This window comes from Phoxinus phoxinus (genome assembly GCF_949152265.1).
Source record: "Phoxinus phoxinus genome assembly, chromosome: 25".
In the NCBI taxonomy this organism is placed as follows: Eukaryota; Metazoa; Chordata; class Actinopteri; order Cypriniformes; family Leuciscidae; genus Phoxinus; species Phoxinus phoxinus.
In genome coordinates this window covers 21276177-21298078 of record NC_136900.1, presented here as the reverse complement: position 1 = coordinate 21298078, position 21902 = coordinate 21276177, and the positions used below count along the sequence as shown (strand labels likewise).

General features: G+C 40.8%; 1 protein-coding gene across 15 annotated transcripts in view; it reads left to right on the top strand.

Moving 5' to 3' along the window:
- Positions 1-21902, top strand: part of tjp1b (tight junction protein 1b) — a 132375-nt gene that overhangs the window by 109525 nt on the left and 948 nt on the right. For 8 of the 15 annotated variants that reach the window (XM_079603819.1, XM_079603818.1, XM_079603815.1 and 5 more), the window contains 18 exons: positions 45-150; positions 243-393; positions 5300-5408; positions 7208-7427; positions 7518-7702; positions 7898-7993; positions 8086-8168; positions 8274-8484; positions 8825-8925; positions 9581-9934; positions 10968-11201; positions 13896-14804; positions 15931-16022; positions 16493-16714; positions 16798-16937; positions 17819-18245; positions 18326-18543; positions 19527-19670. In XM_079603819.1, coding sequence (XP_079459945.1) covers positions 45-150; positions 243-393; positions 5300-5408; positions 7208-7427; positions 7518-7702; positions 7898-7993; positions 8086-8168; positions 8274-8484; positions 8825-8925; positions 9581-9934; positions 10968-11201; positions 13896-14804; positions 15931-16022; positions 16493-16714; positions 16798-16937; positions 17819-18245; positions 18326-18543; positions 19527-19670 — 4002 coding nt within the window. The remainder of the gene's footprint in view (positions 1-44; positions 151-242; positions 394-5299; positions 5409-7207; positions 7428-7517; positions 7703-7897; positions 7994-8085; positions 8169-8273; positions 8485-8824; positions 8926-9580; positions 9935-10967; positions 11202-13895; positions 14805-15930; positions 16023-16492; positions 16715-16797; positions 16938-17818; positions 18246-18325; positions 18544-19526; positions 19671-21902) is intronic. The other 7 variants (XM_079603814.1, XM_079603813.1, XM_079603816.1 and 4 more) reach the window with 5 other exon arrangements.

The following is a 21902-nucleotide window of genomic DNA, read 5'->3' as shown; positions in this document are numbered from 1 at the left end:
GTGCGTATTTTACTCAGCTATTCAATGTGCTTTGATGTCCTCAGAGCCCAAGCCTGTGTACGCTCAACCCGGCCAGCCTGACGTGGACCTGCCTGTTAGTCCGGCAGACGCCCCCGTGCCCAGCGTCACAAATGATGACAGCATTTTACGGTGCGTCTCACCAACTTGCCCAAACCCAAAACTGTTGTAGAGATGTTGGGAATGAAACGTCCCTAGATGCATGTTTGTGTGTCCACCCTCAGGCCGAGCATGAAGCTGGTGAAGTTTAAGAAGGGCGAGAGTGTTGGATTGAGACTCGCTGGTGGGAATGATGTCGGGATATTTGTGGCGGGAGTTCTGGAGGACAGTCCTGCTGCTAAAGAGGGCCTGGAGGAGGGAGACCAGATTCTCAGGGTGAGTTCACTGATTAATTACTGCAAAAACTTCAGTCTACATAGGCAGCTTCTTCAAAAGGTCATCAGGAGACTGTGCTTTTGGTTGCTAGTGATCCACCAATCACCAGTCACCGTTACTGTGGAAGCAAGAACTATGGCAAAAGAACTCGACACTAACTGTCCACTCCCATGAAGCATTACGAATGATGTAAAAGAGTTGGTCTCTTTTCACTCTCAAACAACTTGTGTATAAATGTATGAAGTATATTTATAAATGCACTACTGTTAAAAATGTTGGGTTCTTTAATATTTTGAAAGAAGTCTAACACTGACACTAAGGCTGCATCTTTTTTATGAAAAATACATTAATATTGTGAAATATTATTACCGGTACACTTAACTGTTCTGTTTGAATATATTTAAAACTCTAATTTATTCCTGAGATCAAAGCTGAATTCAGTGTCACATGATCCTTCAGAAATCATTCTAATATGATGATTTGCTGCTCAAGAAACATTTCTTATTATTAACTTGATAGTGCGCATGCACGAACGTGTCTTTCCATGCTCATAGCCAAAGGATTATACTTATCAACTGTGCGCAAGACGAAGCGGAACGCAGAAAATGAAGTATACCCCGGCCTTAATTAAAAATCTTACTGACCCCAAACTTTTGAAATGAAGTGTTTATGAATATTGAACTTTTTTTCTTGATTTGATTACTTGTGCTTCATGTAGATAATTCTCTCATAAAGATGAGTGCACATTAAAGGCTTATAAATATGAATGTGAAAAATACTTCACAAGCCATTTTTATAATAATATAATATGCATTTTTGTAATAAAAATAGGTAAAATAGTTATTTATTTAGCCTATTCGAACCGTTTTCTTATGATACATTTCAATATTGTATAAAAAAAAATTATAATATAGAATCCTTTTCTGTCTTGAATTTTGAGTTAACCACAGAATCATCTTGCAAAATATTCATGTGATGCTGCCTTAACTTTTTGCTAATAATTGGTATGAGTCGTCAGCATGATTTGCTGCCGTGTGTGTGTGTGGCCTTGTAAACCCTACATTATGGGGACAAAATGTCCCCACAAAGATGGCAATACCCGAAATACTTGTCCTTGTGGGGACATTTTTTGGTAAGGGACTGTTCGTTATTTATTTAAGGGGCCACCGGAGGAGTTTTGAGATCAATAGTCAAAAAAGACTTGACCCTCCCTTCGCCAGCAATAAATTTTTCTATGACCCTCCAAAATGATTGTGAAAAAAGGCATGACCCTCCCTCCCCGATCATTTATTGATTATTACTTTTGTAATGGTTTGCGCTTGGCAAAGATGTTCAGATATCTCTATGCCTAGACCTACACCAAACGTTCATTAAAAGACTCCTGCACACCCGCCTTTTTCAAACTGGCGCAGCGCTGACTCGCGGTAGAAACTGCATGATTTGATTTGTTAAACATGAGGATTATCCGTCTGGCATGGCCGCTCACTCTAACATTAACCTAGATATTTGTTCGCTGTTCTTAGGGGCATAACCAAGAGTGTGTAGCGCGCACTGCATGACATGGAGGCGCCGATGCGATCAACAGTGGAAACAACTTAAAATACTCTATTTATGGCCATACAGAAAAGAATAATGCATCAGTCGCAATACTTTTATTTGTGTAAACTCACAATAACAAGAAAACGTTTTGCTTTCGTAAAATAAAATAAAACAACCAGGGCGCGCTTTCATGGTCTCCGTGAACTGTAGCGCGTCAAAAAAAAATAAATAACAGAAACATATCGTAGGCTATATAGCATACTAGCCTCAAATATATGAAAAAAATATCTATATAAAGCTTGATATGTCCACTTTTAAAAACGAAAAAAATCAAATCGAAAGCAAATATCATCTGATGTAATCTGTATGAAAGATGCATTTCTCTTAAAGGCGCACTTTACAGCGGAGATGTATGGAGACATGTTTGCAGCGGACACTGATTTAGAAAAAAAGAGTTTATTAATAAACAATTAAAATGCATCGTTATTTTTAAATACATATTTATTATAATTAGCCTGTTTTTGCGGCAAGATTATACATGCGCTTGAGCGCAGAATGGGCTATATCCCATGCAGTATTTAAGCAGAAATTAACGTGCGACTAGTCAAATTTTTAGTATATGGCAACAATACATTTACTATATTTGACATTATTTAATTAGTATATCCAAAAGTATTTTGGAAACTATGATAGGCCTACATTTTTTCATGATTTTTTGATGACTAAAAAATTCAAAAGAAAAGCATTTATTTAAAAACGAAATATTTTGTAACATTACACATGTTTAAATGTCACCTTTGATAACTTTAATGCATCCTTACTGAAAAAAAATTATTCTGACTAGCCAAGTAAACCAACACATTTTTGAACGGCAGTGTACATTCAGTAGGTTATTATTTATTGCAATATAAACACTGTCAGATCAACAAGGTATCTCTTCTACCAGTCGAAGAGCATAAGAGCAACTTTCTGCTCTTATGTTTACTCCGTGCACTGTCAAGGTCTTCATCGTATTTATCGGTCTTTGCAGCAATTATTTTACCGCAAATACTGCATCGCGCGCTGTTGGCATCGAGTCTGGAGAAATGTACCCACACTTTTGATCGACTTTTCCACATCTTTAAGGTAGCCTATTATGTGTGTGTCCTCGCGTCTCATATTAATATGTACGCGGAGAGTTTGTGTGTGTGCTCGCGTCTCATATTAATATGTACGCGGAGAGTTTGTGTGTGTGCTCGCGTCTCATATTAATATGTACGCGGAGAGTTTGTGTGTGTGCTCGCGTCTCATATTAATATGTATGCGGAGAGTTTGTGTGTGTGCTCGCGTCTCATATGAATATGTACGCGGAGAGTTTGTGTGTGTGTGCTCGCGTCTCATATGAATATGTGCGCGGAGAGTTTGTGTGTGTGTCCTCGCGTCTCATACAAGTATGCGCGTCGAGTTTGTGCGTGCGCGCGCGTCTCATATGAGTATGTGCGCGGTATCGAAATCTGGAACCGAACAACATGCCATTTTTCGATACTCGATAGTATCGAGGCAATTCGGTCGATACCTAAAAACTATCGAGACTCGGTACCCAGCCCTAGAAAAGACCAGGTACAAATGCCCTCCGAAACGCATTCGAGACTGATTTGAATCCGATCGCTCAAACCACTTCAGGGGAGGTCTGGGCCACATTCCAGACAAAACGGAACAAGTGTAAATGCATCTGGTTGTTGAAACCACATATGTAAATTGTACTCCTCCCAAAAAATGCAATAAAATAAAAATAAACGTGAGAGCGTGTTATAGGCTTTATGTCATGTTATAGCCAGACATGACGACGCTACTGCAACACGCATCATTGCAGATGAGCCAACGTGCAAACTATTTGAAGAATTGAAGATAGGATTTAAATCCGTTTTGCAAAAACGCATTTATGCGACCACACCAGGTGTAAATGGAATCGTTTTGATAAATCAGATAGCTATCCGATCTGAGAAAACGCATGAAGTGGCCAGGTGTAAACAGCTAATGTAGCACACGCGTTATTTGTGTTTGTTTTCAGACATGATAGCCTAACAGTTGTTTTATAGCCTACTTGTCCTTATGCGATATCACAATTTTTGATCGTGGATGATTTAATATCTCCACGATCTGCTTTTGAAGAAATGTGGTAGTATCGCTATCACACACACCACAGTGCACATCTATCAGCTGCAGTTCTGGCGCCTCAGTCCCAAACTCGACGTAGGCTACATCGACGTAGGACACACTCACAGGACACTGCTTGTGATTCGCAATCACAAAAGTTTATTATTTGCTCGTGGTAAACATTTCATTGGCGTTCTGTTCTGACATGATGCACTTTTTCTGAGCGCGCGCGCACTGTCAAACAGCGCCAAACTGGACTTGATCTTTCGCGTCTGATTTTTGTTGGGTCAGACCCATCTGCTAGCTATGGGGGGACCGAGAATGAGAGAGCTACATGGAAAAATATCCACAAAACAAGCCACTTTGAAAGTTTGTTGTTTTCATGAATACAAAAGTTGGGTGACCCTCCCCCTAGACTAAAAAAAGTTGGATGACCCTCCCCTCAACAAAGAATAAAAAGGCATGACCCTCCCCTATTTTCCTCCGGTGGCCCATTCCATAAATACCGAACGGTCCCTAACGGCTTATAAATCATACAAGTGTTTTTGTGCAAATATAAAAAATGCAGTTATTGTGTAATGGGTAGGGTTAGTGTAAGGGGATTAAATGTATACAGTTTGTACAGTATAAAAATCGTTACCTTTATGAAAAGTCCCTATAAAACATGAAAACACAACGTGTGTATGTGCATCTGATTTTTATACCTGCTTGGTTTGTGCTCAAGCTATTGCATCTCTTACAGTTTCTTAGCCGTTCAGCCTGTTGTTTGTGGTGGCGTTTAGCTCTTGTGATGAATAACCGGAGTGGGACTCTTAAAGGCCTGTGGGTGAAGGGAGATTTGGTGTCCCGGCTTTTATAACCTTCTGTTTACGGGCTCTTTAATGGCAGTCTTAGTTTTATGGCGGTTCCCCCTTCCAAAATGTCCCTCTTGTGCTGTACAGATGCCATTAAACCTCAGTGTGTGAAGATGCTTGCCTTCTCTCAGGATGGTTTCCCCGGTGACGTTGGTTTCCTTCACCTCGCTGCCAAACGCAGCCTCTTTCTTTTCCTCGCTGGGTTTTTCCAACATGCTTATTCTTTATTCAGAACATTTGTCACTTTCCCTTTTCTCTCAAACCTCACCACCCACCACACAATCACACTTTTTTCACAAACTTTCTGCCCATTCATTAGTCCCTTTTAGAGAGGAGGGTTTTTTGTTCTAATTAGCTCTTCTTCGGACCCTTTCCAGGTAAACAACGTGGATTTCGCGAACATCATCCGTGAGGAGGCAGTGCTGTTTCTGCTGGACCTGCCCAAAGGAGAGGAGGTCACCATCTTAGCCCAGAAAAAGAAAGATGGTGAGGATGCAATCTGTCAGGTCTTGGTATACGTGACTTGATTTAGGGCAGGCTTGATTTTTATCCATTAGGAATTGATTAGATCAACAAAAGTTCCAGAATGGACAGACTTATTTGAGTTTGTTACAACAATGCCTTAAAGGATAATTCCGGTATTTAACACCTTGAGTCTATATTGTAGTTTGTTTTGGATGAATAAGAGTGGTGGACAACATTTTTTTTTGACAATGGATCCTCTCTCGAGTTTTGAATTGGCCATGGACCCATTTAACATTGGAGTCAATGGGCATGTCCGAAAATGTCATTAAAACAGCCAATAATGTTCGTTTACAAAACTGTTAAACTCACCGAGTGGTTAGTGGTGTTCGTTGATGATTATAAACAATATATCGTCGCAATATATGATTCCAATCCGTTTATTTTGCTATAGTGGAACTATTTTTTCAGACACTTCACAACTGTGTAACTTCCGCTCAATATTTGAATCTGAAGCGTTAGCACACTCCCGACCACTTGATGGCGATAACCGATGTTTATGTCTCGCGGGACACTCACGGTCACAGTCGAGTTCAACTTCATATTACAAGTAACAATGAATGAAGGTTTTGTTTGTTTATTTCGCTTACTCTCCCGGAGCACAGTTGCTCTGCTCGCTAGCCTTATGAGAAACGGAAGCGAGCAAAAAGACTACATCGACCAAATGTAAACAGCCCCCTTTCCGTTTCCGGTAGCGCATTTATATTAACGAGCACTCAGTCCTTCAACAGAATTCAATGGGATTTTACAAAATGACGAATAAAACACGACAGAAACTGTATTTCGCAAAACTTTTTGTTTCTGGAACATCAACTAACATCACTAATCACTCGGTGAGTTTAACAGTTTTGTAAACGAACATTATTGGTTGTTTTAATGACATTTTCGGACATGCCCATTGACTCCAATGTTAAATGGGTCCATGGCCAATTCTTTTATAGTCAAAAACTCGAGAGAGGAACCATTGTCAAAAAAATGTTGTCCACCACTCTTGTTCATCCAAAACAAACTACAATATAGACTCAAGATGTTAAATACCGGAATTATCCTTTAATAGCTTTTTAGTTGTAACATCAGCAGAAAATAAAAGTAGCAATAGAGGAAGAGCATGTTAATGTATTTTCATTTACAAACTAATTCATCCAATAATATCATAACCTAGCTTGATTATATCCAATCAATTCTTTATGGCCTAATTGCTTAAATGTGGAGATGCTGCTCACTGCACAGCCATGGGAGAAGAGCCCTTCTCTGAATGTCATTTTTATGGGATTTTAATCGTCCAGAGAGGTGGAGCTGGATGTCGTTCGGTTCTGCAGTGAGCACCACATGTAAATGTGTGAAAATGAGTGTTATTTTAATGTTTTGTAACCAGTTAGTGCTATGGTAAGCTAGTTAGCCAAGTTGTCAATGCCTGATCAAAAATCAACGTGTTATCATGATATCTTATTCTAGCTAATCTCTCATTTTTAACCAGATACCCATATGCTTAGGCAAGGTAACAACTTGGCTTACTAGCTATCTTATCAACCGAAAGTTAACTGACAACACAAAGTAAAGTTTAATTTGACTATTTTGGTTTTGGTAATATAATGTCTAAGGGCAAAAAGATTCTGTGGAGGGAAGGAATCTTTTACAACCTACTCAAGAAAACCACCAAGCAAGTAATTTGGGGCACTTGTTAGACTGGCCAGCAAAACCACTGGTTCAAGTTTTTTAGCAGGACTGCTAACTAATAATAATATATTTTCTTTGTTTCCCAGTGTACCGGCGCATTGTAGAGTCCGACGTTGGTGACTCGTTCTACATCAGGACCCATTTTGAGTATGAGAAGGAGTCGCCCTACGGCCTGAGCTTCAACAAGGGTGAGGTCTTTAGAGTGGTTGACACCCTTTACAATGGCAAACTGGGCTCCTGGCTCGCCATCCGCATCGGCAAGAACCACCAGGAGGTGGAGCGGGGCATCATCCCCAACAAGAATAGGTACTGAAACCATTTGTATTGGTTGGCATTCAGTCATGCTTGTTTGAAGTGTTGTCATTCAAATTTGGCCTGATGTTTTGTATCCTGCAGGGCTGAGCAGCTCTCGAGTGTCCAGTACACTCTCCCAAAGACTCCAGGAGGGGATCGGGCCGACTTCTGGAGGTTCAGAGGCCTCCGTAGCTCCAAACGAAACCTGAGGAAGAGCAGAGAGGACCTTTCCGCTCAGCCCGTCCAAACAAAGTTCCCTGCTTATGAAAGAGTGGTGCTTAGAGAAGGTACGGCACCTGCTCTTATAGCCGGCATTTTAGTTGCTCAAGTTATTTGTGGTTTGGACATCTATTGTTTTTAAGCCTTGCTAATCAGTTTCAGTTCATCTGTTGATGTTTGCAGGAAATAATCTGATAGATTTACATTGAAGGACAGCCGGTTTGTATAAATCTAGTTAACCTGTTGTTTCTCCTGCATAAAAGCTGGTTTCTTGAGGCCAGTGGTCATTTTCGGGCCTATTGCGGATGTCGCAAGAGAGAAACTGTCGAGAGAGGAGGCTGCCCTCTTTGATCTTGCAAGTGAGTTTTGTGTACTGAGATTTTATGTCATTTTTTTCTTTAATATTTAGAAGGTGAATCTGTATAAATCTGTCTTCTCCTCCTCCTCTCAGAGAGTGAACCCAGAGACGCGGGGACAGACCAGCGCAGCTCTGGAATCATCCGTCTCCATACCATTAAACAGATCATTGACCGAGTGAGTATGGAGTAATTTAGTTTATAACTGCCATCCCGCTTTCCTTCAGCTCAGCTCGTGAGCAAAGACACAGCTGGTGTTTCATGATTCTGTTTGTACTGCTAGGACAAGCATGCCGTGCTGGACATCACACCCAACGCGGTGGATCGTCTGAACTACGCTCAGTGGTACCCCATCGTGGTGTTCCTGAATCCAGACAGCAAGCAGGGTGTCAAGAACATGAGGACCAGGCTCTGTTCCGAGTCCAGGAAGAGCGCCCGGAAGCTGTACGAGCGCGCTCTCAAACTGAGAAAGAACAACCATCATCTCTTCACCAGTGAGTAGACCAAAACATCAAAATAACGGCACGTCGTTGCAAAATTATAACTTTCTTTAGTCCGTGGAACACAAAAGGAGACATTCTCCATATAATGGCCTTAAATGGACTTGTCCATATAATGAAAGTGAATAAAGGACTTGGACTTTTGCAAGCTTCAAAAAGGATTCAAAAGGACCATAAACGTAGTCTAAAGTAGCTTTGTGTGAGGAAAAGACTGACATTTAAGTCATAGGTCACCACTTATTATTTTTAATGGGTAGGATTGCACTAGTTGTTAGTTATTAGCACAATGCTAAGATTTGCTTACATAATTAATTGCGACTCTGCTTCCTTTTAGCCACCATCAACTTGAACAACATGAACGACGGGTGGTACGGCGCTTTGAAAGAGACCATCCAGCAGCAACAGAACCAGTTGGTTTGGGTCTCAGAGGGCAAGGTAAGTTTCTCTACAGTTCTCTGTCCAAATATCCAGATGTGTTGCTTCTTTGTCTAGCCCCCCCCCCCCCCCCCCCCCCCCAAATCGTGGTTAATTCAGGAACAACACTGTACTCATATTTAGTCTCTACACTTTGCCCTGTCTGTATGCTTTTTGTCTTTTTTTATTTTCTTACATCGTATCTCATTTGTTTTTAATATTGTTAAACTGTATTTTTTATCAAAAAAGCCCTACTAGGGACAAGTGTCGAGAATTAGCTTTAGCTAAAAACACTATGATACATACATCGGATGACTGTTAAGTTTATCTATGTTATTGTATCTGTCCCTATTTAAATAAACTGAATAATAATAAATAAATAAAAAGTTTAATATCGGCCGATATCCGATATGGTACAAATATATTGTGCAACCCTAAAATAATTTCAGCTCAAAACAATATTTCATGTCTTTATATATTTATTTGGTAAGTAGCTGTGTAATAATATTTATAATTTATTATAGTGAAAAAAAAGAAAGAAAAAAAGAAAAAAAATTTTTTTCACTCAGAGCATTAGTCCTGCTTTTGCACAGTGTAGTCCAAGGCTTTTTTGTAATGCATCTGTGGGTCATCAAACTCATCCTAAACATCCCTCCCTCCCCCTCTCGGCCTGCAGGCAGATGGTGCTCCTGACGATGACCTTGATATCCACGACGACCGCCTCTCCTACCTCTCGGCACCGGGCAGCGAGTACAGCATGTACAGCACTGACAGCCGCCACACGTCCGACTACGAAGACACCGATACGGAGGGCGGCGCCTACACCGACCAGGAGCTGGATGAGACCATGAACGATGAGGTGGGCCTGCCCAGCGAGCCTGCCATCACGCGCTCATCCGAACCCGTCCGAGAGGACCCGCCGGTCATCCAGGACGCAGCCGGGTACCCGAGCTACCAGCATGCTGTGCCGCAACCAGAGCCGGTTAACCGCATCGACCCGGCTGGGTTTAAAATGGCAGCGCCTCAGCAGGTACGGAATAGAAGCACCATTATGTGTGTGTTGGTTACTTTGTTCATTTTAGAGGGACTTCTCGAAGTTTTAGCATAATATTGGTCATTTCTGCTATGCAGTGCTTTTTGAACTTTCTAACTTAAAAAAATTAATACACGTGTTGTAATTTAATGAAGTATTTGTATAAAAGACACTCGGGAACTTAATGAAGAAAAAAAAATATATAACTTCATCACACACTGACAAGAAAATGAACATGATGGAAACTTTCTGGATCTAAAGTCAGCCATTGCTTAGTGAAGAAAGTTAGCTTGTCAGCTTGGTTGTTTTATTTTATAAAAAAAAAATTATTCATTATTTGTTTACCTTACATAGGGGTGCTAGCTTGCTAAATAGCTAGCCTGTTGGCTTGCTAAATTTATATTTATGTAGCTTATGTAAGCTAAATATCCGTTTACAGGGTTTTTTTTGTGTTTTTTTTATTTTTAAATATAACTACCGTAATTTCTATAATGTATAGAAGATCTATAATGTAAGTCAGACAAACCAATTAATAACACAAAATCACAGAATTACATAAAATCGTTTGTTAATGCTTTCTGATTTTTGTGCTGATGTCACTTCTGGAGGATCATAATTAAGTAACTGTTCAAAGGATACAGTTAGTCATTAGGATATACAGAAAACTGAAATTGAGGACAGGAAAGGTTTTTTAAATTGATTGCCAATTATATAAGACTGTGAGTTCAATATGAAAATAAATGATCCGAACGTGAAAATGCACTGCATAGTAGAAATGCCAAAAACCCCATTTACCTTCCTTTGGGACGTTATCTGAAATGTAAACCTTAATTTTCTACCCAATAATATTTTAAACTGCATATGCAGCAGGACTGGACCACTACCTATTTTTCTGCTTCCTGTAAAGCTAAAGACACTATTTGATTCTGATACACACTTCGTGTGAGCTAGTTTGGTGGTCGTAGCTGCTAGTTGTAGCTGGTGCTGTTGGCGGCGTGTGTCTGTAACCTCTTTGCCCCGTACTCCACAGCAAGCCGAGGCTCAGGCCTCTCCGCCCCCTCCCTCTGCAGTGGCAGCAGCGTCCCCTGCTGTCGAACCCTCCACACCACTAGCGGGTACGAACCCAGAGGAGCTGCCTGGCACCCCTCAGGCCGACTCCCTTAACAGCCCCGTCCCCGTTCCCGACCCCCAGCCCGAACCTGAGCTCGCTCAGCCCCCAACACACGACCCCCACCAGTTGCTTCCTCCTGGCCCAGATCCAAAGGTACCAGCACAACCGGAAGCTGGACCCGCTCCCGGCCCGTTTCGGCCCGGTTCAGCCCAGCTCTCTCTTTTTCAACCTTGCCTGTGTCTATCACTCTTTTCTTTGACTCCTCCCACTCCACCGTCTGCATGAATGCTCCGCCCACCCCACGCGTGTGCTGCGTGTGTTCCTCTGACACTACGCCAGAGACTGTGTAACTGGTACACATGCACCACAGGAGGACGAGGGCCCGTTGCATAAGTCCTCCCACGGTGCCTCGTACTTCCTCTTGCATGGCTCCTGATTTATGATGTTTCTTGCAGCTTGTTCTGTCTGTAGTAGGGCTGGGCGATATATTGAATAATCATGTTATATTTGCGACGGCAATTTAAAGCGACTTTGTGAACGTGTGTTGCGATGGTTTTTAATGCGCTTTTTATACATTTCCTGAAGATTGTCACATTAGCGAAAAATTTCGTGGCCAAAAAAAGTTTGCTAATAGTGTATTGAATGACACGGAAGTCGCTTTCAGTCGGTCAATGCATCGAATCTTTATGGAATTCCTGATTGCGTGGATTAAAATTGTCTGGATTTCGCCAGCAAAAATGCACAAAACAATGATAAATGTGACCACACCTTTAGACTAGTTTCCGTCCTTGTCTTTGATTTATATGTAACTTGGTTTTTAATATTTAGGTTTTAGTTAAGTAATTAAGTTAAGAATTTAAGAGTTTGTCTTTTTCAAATTTGAATTATTTCCTTGAATCAGTACAAACTGTCCACTAAAAGGAGTCAATTCATATCTGTGTTTCATTGATCCTTTGGCGTTATCGCTAATAAGCTGCGTTCACGCCATTTCCGTAGTTAACTGTAAAATACCCGTGACGTTCTACTCACACATGCTTGTATATATTTAAGAAATATTTGCATGTATATACTGTATGTAGATTTATATATAAATATCTAAATAACAAATTTTTCTTAAATATATACATGCACGTGTGTGTATTTTTTTATATATATATATATATATATATATATATACACACCAAATAATTATACACAGTACACACACATTTATTATGGAAAAACTTTTATTTCGGATGCGATTAATCGTTTCACAGCCCTAGTCTGAAGCTTGTAATTACGGTAATTTTGACATGGCGTGAACGCACCTAAAGGTTTGTCATATTTTTTCATATATTAAAATGCATATAATGCTTTATATAATTCTTCGTTTTGTTTATTTAGTGTAAAAAAAATTGTAAAACATGATTATTAAAATCTTTTTTCAGAAAAAGTTTATTGATTTTTATTTTTACTGCATTTTAGTTTGTACATGAATCATTTTGAATGTTTTTCTGTGGTTTAATTTAAACCGTGCTTCCTCTGTTTCAGAGCAAACACATAAATATTGCAATATTTAATGGCGTCAAAAGACTAGTGGAAATAAATTTGGTTGTTTTTATCGAGCTATATCGCCTGGCCCTAATCTGTAGTGATAGCCGTAACTGTAGCGTTTGGCTTTGACCTGAATCACACCTGTACGGACGGCCGCTAGATGCACTGTAGACGTGTGCCACTGAATTGCAAACGGACCTTTCCCTGATTTGCAAGAATGGACTTCTGTAGTTGCATGTTCATTTAACCTGCAGACAGTACTTACAGCAATGTAAAAGGAAAACAACTGGACTAATTCTGCATAATGTCTTCATAACCAGTGTTTCTTTTCATAGATGAAGACGTTATGTAAGAGCTTTTGTGATTTTCACTGTTAAAATGACTTGTAGGAGGCGTTGGACCTTTTACAGCTCTACTGTCTTCAGGCTATACTTTGAAACTTGAGAAGGAGCCTTTCAAGACATAAGGCATCTTTATAGCTCCACTTGGACATATTATAAATTTATTAGATTTTAGTAAAGATGACGAATCAAAGTAGTGTTACCAAGTGGAGGTTTGAAGGGCTTCTTATCAAACTAGAAATGTAGAGCTGGGTAATAAACAGATAAGATGCTTGTTTTATTGCATAAGGAATTAATCCGATATTAATGTTTGTTTTTTTTGTCTTGGTTTTTTTTTCTGATCAGGAGTGAGTTAAATTTTAGTGCTTGCAAGGCACAACTGTGTTTATACTTATCAAGCATTTATATATAGTATTTATATAAAATTAATTCACTTTATTACATATTTAATTTAAAAATAATAATATTTCTTGTCTATTTTTAGTCTTGCCTTCTAATAGTTATGTTTTGTTTCTAACCATATTATAAATGCAGTTCTTCTGCGATTGTAAAATATATTTTTTTCCCCTATTTACTTTTTCTGTTAAGAAATAAAGTTGGTTTTATTGATTTTCTTTTCTTTGGTTTCATGGTTCATGTTGGTGAGCATTTCTGAGACGACTATTTATAGCCGCTTTTACTCTCCAAAAATGGCTTTGCCATGTGTTGATTTCTTGCACTCCGCAACCAAAGCCTTACCTAAATCTGTTTTACTACCTTGCAAGCACTTGTGTTTCCAGAAAGAAATGCTAATCTAGTATTTTTAAATTTCATTGCAGTTCATTTGAAATCCTTTGCCTGTTTTTCACCCTTTAAAATATTCTTATCTTGGATTTAATTTCCTCTAATGACTGAGCTTCTGTTTGCACTAAATTCTCATATCCAAACTTTTCTAGCTATCAGTTTCTGACAGTTGACATTTAATCCCTCACAGATGTACAAAAAGGATCTGTACAGCTTAGATGAGCCGGTGCGAGTGAACCACGGTGTGAAGCCTCCCCCTCCCCAGCAGCAGCCTTTAGGCCCCCCCACCTCGCTATCCTACAGCCACCAGCCCGTCTACCAGGACCAACAGCCATACCGCCAGTACGACCACCCGCCTTATGGCTATGACGGTGGCGGCTACGCACAACCAAAACCTCACAATTACGACCCGCACCTGCACTACGACAACCGCGTGCCTCACTACAATGAGCAGTGGCCCCCTTACGACCAGCAGACGTCACCCCAACCGCCACCTGCGCCCGGCTACCCTCAGGGCCACCAGCCGCCTCCTGCACCTCTGGGGTACGAAGCCCGCTCTCCGTACGAGGACGGCCCCACCCGGGATTTCAGCCCCCCTCAGTCCCAGTATGATGGTATGCCCCAGATGAGCTACGATAACCCGCCACGGCACTCTAAACCTGCACCGGTGCACTACGAAGAGCCTCCGCCCCCTCCCGCCTCCTACGATGCCCGCTCACCTTACGAGCCTCATGGTTTCCCAGGCAATGCGCATCGCTCCCCTGATCCGCCGAAACAGTATTATGGTGACTCTGCAATGAGACCCTCGTACAACCCTGGACTTCCGAATCGAGCGTATAAAGCGCCCCAGCACGAGCCTGTGATGAACTCGGAACCTCCCGCTCCGCCTCCCAAACCCGAGGCCGTCTTGTCTCCAGGGGAACCGCCTCACCCGGCAGCTTCCAAACCATTGCCGCCTCCACCCAGGGATAGGGATGATGATGATGACGACCCTGCCATGAAGCCCCAGTCTGTGCTCAACAGGGTCAAAATGTTCGAGAACAAGCGCTCTGTGTCTGTAGACCGAGCCAAGGACACAGCGGATGTAGCTGGAATTAGGGTACGTTTCTGTCCTCCTTGTTTATTTGCCACGTCGCAACATGCATAACACCTTAATATTGTGGTGATGACTTTAAAGTGCCCCTATTATGCTTTTTCAGATATTATCTGTGTAATATGGCTGTTTTTGAATGTAAAAGGTCTGCAGGTTTCAAAGATCCAAGTGCAGATAAATGAAGTTATTGTCTCCCAAAAGAAAACCTATTCTGAACTCCCTAAAACGAGTCATCAATAAATTCAGTTTATTGCCGACGCCATTGTTGCTGTTCCTAATACTTTGTAACAAGTGCTAAGGAAGCCTCCGGACCTGAAGTTCAGATGGGTGTTTCGTTTCTGTGACCAAACTGGGTCATTGACCTATCACAACAGACGGCCATCTGACCAATCAGAGCAGAGTAGGCCAATCACAACAGACGGCCAGCTGACCAATCAGAGCAGAGTAGGCCAATCACAACAGACGGCCAGCTGACCAATCAGAGCAGAGTAGACCAATCACAACAGACGGCCATCTGACCAATTAGAGCAGAGTAGGCCAATCACAACAGACGGCCATCTGACCAATCAGAGCAGAGTAGACCAATCACAACAGACGGCCATCTGACCAATTAGAGCAGAGTAGGCCAATCACAACAGACGGCCATCTGACCAATCAGAGCAGAGTAGACCAATCACAACAGACGGCCATCTGACCAATCAGAGCAGAGTAGGCCAATCACAACAGACGGCCATCTGACCAATCAGAGCAGAGTAGACCAATCACAACAGACGGCCAGCTGACCAATCACAACAGGCGCCAGCTGACCAATCAGAGGAGAGTAGCCCAATCACAACAAACTAGGTCATTGACCAATCAGAGCAGACGGCCGCCAGCTGACCAATCATAACAGACTGAGCCATCTGACCAATCAGGCTCTCGGAAAGGAGGGGTTTAGAGAGACTGAATCTTTATCGAACCGTTTCAAACTTTTGAGTAAAGAGCTGATGCTGCAATGTATATTATGAGAAATGCATGTAGGAAGCCTCTAGAACAAAGCTAGTAACCTTTAAAATAGCATAATTGGGGAGCTTTAAGAATGTGGTTTGTGAATGACATTGTGTTGATAGAACGGATGTATTTTCTTCTTCAGCCCACAGATCTCCCAAAACCTGTGAGCACCCCTGGTCCTGTGCTCAAAGCCAACTCTCTCAGCAACCTAGAGCAGGAGAAGCCCTCTTACAGGTACAGCCGCATTACACTACCAGTCTGACGTCTGGCTTCGGGAACGTTTCAGTGTTTTTGAAAGAAGTCTCTTATGCTCACCAAGGCTGAATATATTTGATCAAAAATACAGTAAAAAGTGAAATATTGTAATTTAATGTATATGTTTACCTACAACCATCAACTAAGAGCTTATTTAAAATAAAAGCTTTCTGAATTGACCAGGAAAAGTCATGGAAATTCATTAGCTAGACAGTGTGGAGTAACGGTTAGATTGGATCGCCACAAGTTACCACATTTTCTTACACAAAATTTTAAAAAATTTGTTTATTTTCATTGTTTGGTTTCAAATTGCATTGTGCATCACACACTTTCTTTATACAATAGTAAGTGGCAGACCTGTATTGTAGTGAAGTATGCAAATCCTATAGTGCCCTCTGCTGGTCTGCAAGTTATGCGCTTTCCTTTTGATCATCTTCTTCTTCCCCTAGAGCTCCAGAGCCCCAGAAACCTCAGACGCGTGTAGGGAACGACGTGGTCCGCTCCAACCACTATGACCCAGATGAAGATGAAGAGTACTATAGGAAGCAGCTGTCGTACTTTGACCGCCGCAGCTTTGACAACAAGCCCACGAGTCAGCCCAACACTGGAGTCAATCGCTTCCATGAGCCGCCCAAAACCCCTCAGCCTCAGATAGCATATCCTTTCGCCAGGTACCGTCTAGTGCTAGAAACACAGTACTTACTCTTGAATGGCAGTGCTCTAGTGTATGTCATACACACTCTTCCTGCTTCAGGACGGAGTCTGTGGAGAAGGTGAGTCCTGTGGACAAGAGGTACGAGCCCGTGCCGCCCGCCAACCCGTCGCCTGCTCCCTACAGCCAGCCCACACCTGCAGCTCCGCCCACAGCCCTGCCCAAACTCAGCAACATCGAGGGTGAGGAGACGTTTTACACTCTCACAGTCACTAGTTTAATGTGTTTATACAAACATCACTGGAGAGTTCTGCCATTTATTTCCCTACTGTCATGAATATTCTCACTCAGCGTCTGTTCCATCACATCTCAAATGATGTTAATAGCCTTCTGTGATTGAAAATAACTTTTCAAACATTTTTCTAAAATGTTCAGACTCCTTTGTCTTACTAAAATTAATTTGAAATCTAGCAATTTATGTATCCTAAATATTTTCACACTTTTCACAAAATTACAGAATGACTGAAAATAATGCACTATAAGTGCTTCTGTCTGTACACAAATTAAATATTTTTGTATATATATTATTTGAATATTTTTGGAATAAAATGTCCAACTCATAGCTAGCATTTTATGTAAAGTACACCTAATAGAAACAAATAATATTTTCACAATTATAGCATAATTTTACTAAATTACAAAGTGACTGAAAATAATGCACTATAAAATGCTTCTGTCTGTTTGGCAAACCCAAACCCCCAAAAATAGTATTATTATTTAATCAAACCATTATTTTTTGGTGTAAAATTACTCTATTTCATATATTGTAATGGATTTTCATTATATAATTGTAGATCAAAATCAAATGATAAAATGTATACATTTTAAAATAGCAAAAGATGAAAACATGAAGTTGCCCTGACAGTTTAAATTATACCATTATATAACAAAAATAAAAAGATAAGTCCATTAAAAAAGTCTTGAAGTAGCACCCTCTTACAGAATGTATGGCCGTATTATCAATGTTGTTATATTGCCAAAAAGTAATTGTGTGATTTTGATACCACAGCAAAACCTGAATGCATTGTTTTTAAAGTGTTAATCATCTCCCTCTGATCTCCAGTGAACTCGCTGCCAGATACTCACAGCTCCCCCAAAGCCAAACCGGACCTGTCGGCCCTCAGAGCTCCCACACGGGACGATCCCATCCAGACCAACTACCTGCCCCCCAAGTCTTCTATCAACGGCACGGACGCCCCTCCCAAAACGCTAGGCGTCCCTACCAGCTACAACCGCTACGTCCCCAAGCCTTACACCAGCACGGCCCGACCCTTCGAGCGCAAGTTCGAGAGCCCCAAATTCAACCACAACCTGCTTCCCAACGACACACAGTCCAAGCCCAGCGTGAACAACAACAACCTGAAACCTCAAATCTCCCCCCAGCCGCAGGACACCGACAGCGGGGTCGACACGTTCACGCGCACCATGGACAACAGGCCCAAGTATCAGCACAACAACATCAACGCCATTCCCAAGGCCATCCCCGTCAGGTAAGATGATGAAAGCACTGCTGGACATCAGCGTTTATGTCCTCCGTTGAACAAACAACTCACTGTGCTCTGTTTTCTAGCCCTACTGCACTGGATGACGACGAAGAAGATGAAGGTCACACGGTGGTGGCCACGGCACGGGGCATCTTTAATTGTAACGGCGGGGTGTTGAGCTCGATAGAGACAGGAGTCAGCATCATTATCCCACAAGGAGCCATCCCAGATAGTGTGGAGCAGGAGATCTACTTCAAAGTGTGCAGGGACAACAGCATTCTGCCCCCTCTGGACAAAGAGAAAGGTCTGAGTCATCATTATGCTATTGACTTGTGTTTCTGCTTGCGTTTTGGTTTAGTATTTTTTTTTTTTTTTTTTTTTCAAGTATTGTAGGTTTTGCTAGCTTTGATGTGCATTTACAATTTACACATTAGGGAAAACACATTTGGGGAAAAAACTCCCTTAGAAAAAGATGAAAGACTAGCTACAAAGACAAAGAGAAACATTGTCTGGTAACAACAACGTTTGCCAGAGTGTTTCGTTTAAGGCCGGGTCACATCAAGTTCACATTTGCACAAACACTGAAAGAACGAGGAGAAAAAAAGCTTTGCACGTGAATTAAGTATGCAAACTAACCTTTTTACACAAACTCCAAGTATAAAATAGTAGCAAACAAATGTTTTGAAAAAAAAAAAACTATTTACACTGAACCAGATTTAGCAATTTCTGTGCTCTTTGAAAATGGTGTGGACTGTAGATGATTGATTTTTTTTTTTTTTTTTGGTCAGCATCCGAATTATTAAAAATGACCTACATTACCATTCAAAACTTTTATTCTAGATTTTGAAAAATAAATGCCGTTCTCTTGAGCTTTCTGTTCATCAAATAATTCTGGAAAAAAATTTGTTTCCACACAAATATGAAGCTCAACTGTTTTAATATTTATAATAATAATGTTTGAGCATCAAATGACCATATTAGACTGATTTCTGAAGGATCATGTGACACTGAAGAGTGAAGACTGTAGTAATGATGCTGAAAATTCAGCTTTGATCACAGGAATAAATTACATTTTAAAATATATTCAAGTAGAAAACAAGTATTTTAAATTGTAATAATTTTTCACAATATTACGGTATCAAAGAACCGCTGCCGTAGTGAGCATAAGAGACTTCTTTCAAAAACAAAATCTTGCCAACCCCACACTTTTGCACAGTAGTGTATGTTTTGAGTGCATGGCACATGTTTGTCTGTATGAAGCTGATTTGCCCATGTCTGCTTCGCCAGGTGAAACTCTCCTCAGTCCCCTGGTGATGTGCGGCCCTCACGGTCTGAAGTTCCTGAAGCCCGTGGAACTGCGTCTACCACACTGTGCGTCTATGACCCCTGATGGTTGGTCTTTTGCTCTAAAATCCTCCGACTCCTCGTCGGGTACGCTGTCCTTTCTCTCTGTCCTTTGATGGGTCTTTTGGGATCGGGATTGAAGCCGTCTTGGAAGAGGCTTATTCATCTTTTGGTTTTGTTTCATTTTCTGGGCTCTCTGAATTAACTTCTCACACAGCCATCCTGATCACAAGACGCTTTCACGTCACAATCTGTGCGCTTGCTTTTTATCGTTTTATTACCAGTCTCGGTCTCTTCAGCTCTTATTCATTCACACTTAATCCATGAAATATTGTTTAATGTGACTGGAACAGACGCACATCTTTTGGGAAAGTCATCCAGGAGTGAATCCATCTAAATTATCGTTCTGTGTGGATGAATAAAAGAATAGCTTCTGTTCTTGTGATGGTTAACATGGATATGTGGCTATAAACAAGAAATATGGATGCCATATGGCAAAGTAAAATTTGGTTATGACCCACAACTGGATTAGGTGCTCAAAAGAGGAGTGACAACTGATTTAAGCAGCAGTGTGAAAATGGCATGTCTAAATGGAGTCATTGGGTTCAGTCTGGCCAGGTTTTGGGAAATATTTGGAAATGAAAACCATATTAATTTAATTTGCAGGACCGAATCCCCTAAATGATTGTGTAGGAATACAGGAGTCACTCCTAATCTCGGCATTTGATAATGTGGTGTTTCTTGTGGCTGTAAACAAGAAATGTGGATAACCAACAAATTAACCTGTTTTTCATTTGGTATTTTGAGAGAATTTGGTTTTCACACTCATAAATAATCCAGTTCTGCACACACTTGAATTTAGTTAAGTTCTCAAAAGTGGAGTGACAACTGAATTTAGCTGCAGTGTGAAAAGGGCAAGTCTAAACAGAGGAATTCGGTTCAGTGTTGGGAATAACAACCACATTAATTTAGGGGATTCAGTCCTGCAAATGAAATGAATATGGTTGTCGTTTCTAAATATTTCCCAAAACCTGGCCAGACTGAACCCAATGACTCCATTTAGACGAGCCATTTTCAAAATAATTGTTCCGTTTGTATGAATACAGGAGTCACTCCTGATCTTGCGACATGGGGATAGCGCTGCATTTTGTGGCAGTAAAAGAGATATGTGGATAGTAACAAATTAACTTGTTTGCTGTTTTTTTTTCTTCCCGGGAGCAAATTCGGTTGTCACTCCTGTGAATAATCGAACTGTGTGTACAGGATTAAGCACCGAAAAAGGAGTGACAACTGAATTTAGCTGCAGTGTGAAATAGGGCTGCACGATTAATCGAAATGAAACATGAATCTACTTACTTAAATATACGCTCTGTGTTTCAGAGTTAAGTGTGTTCCTTTACACATGACCAGGTCAAATGATTAAAATGGTTAAACGTGCCTATAGACTGAACACATAATACACATGCGCTTGACGTCACTGGTTTCACAAATTCACGTTTTTTAGTTTAGACGAACTGAGACGAAAACGTTGGTTTCAAAAGTTTGCGTTTTCAGGCCCACAAAACACTTGTCATGTAAATGAACGGCCAAAATGCTTAAGTTTTCAGTTTTTAGTTGAAAATAGTGGTGTGTAAACAGCCCATAACATTAACAGTGAACAATACATTTTTAACAGTATTTATTTATTTATTAGCTGAAGTTCATGAAATAGTATTAACACATATAACTTTTGATTTTAATGTATTAGTACATTTCTAAATGAACATTAACTTAGATTAAGTGCTTAAAAGTATTGTTCATTCTTAGTTCATGTTAACTGAGGGAACGTTTACACGGAAATGATATGCTTAAAACTGAGATGTTTTTTCTTTGAGTTTTCCGAGTACTGATGACATCTTTGTCAAAAAAGATGGACGCCGCCCCTTCGCTCTCTTCCATTGGTGAGAAGTGAAGCCGCCAGTGTCTTAGGACCCGAGTCTGCGCAGTAGTGAGCAGGAAGTAAAGCTGCGAAATCAAGGCCCCGCCCTCACTCACGCAAAATCAGTCGTAAGCACACGCTCCTGCACTTAATTATAGAAATGTAGATATTAAATTTAAAGCTCCAATCTCCTCAGTCTGTTGTCTGTTGGTGCTTCAGTGACTACTTCGCTCAGAGAACCTGTCAAACATGACGTCACACCACAGCATCACATAACTAACTAAAAGCAAACTTATTTTTAAAAACAAATACTTGAACTTACATCAGCGTGATAACTACGGTATAAATGACAGAAACTATCTTTGGAAAAAAGATATTTGAACTGTAATTTAATTGTTTAG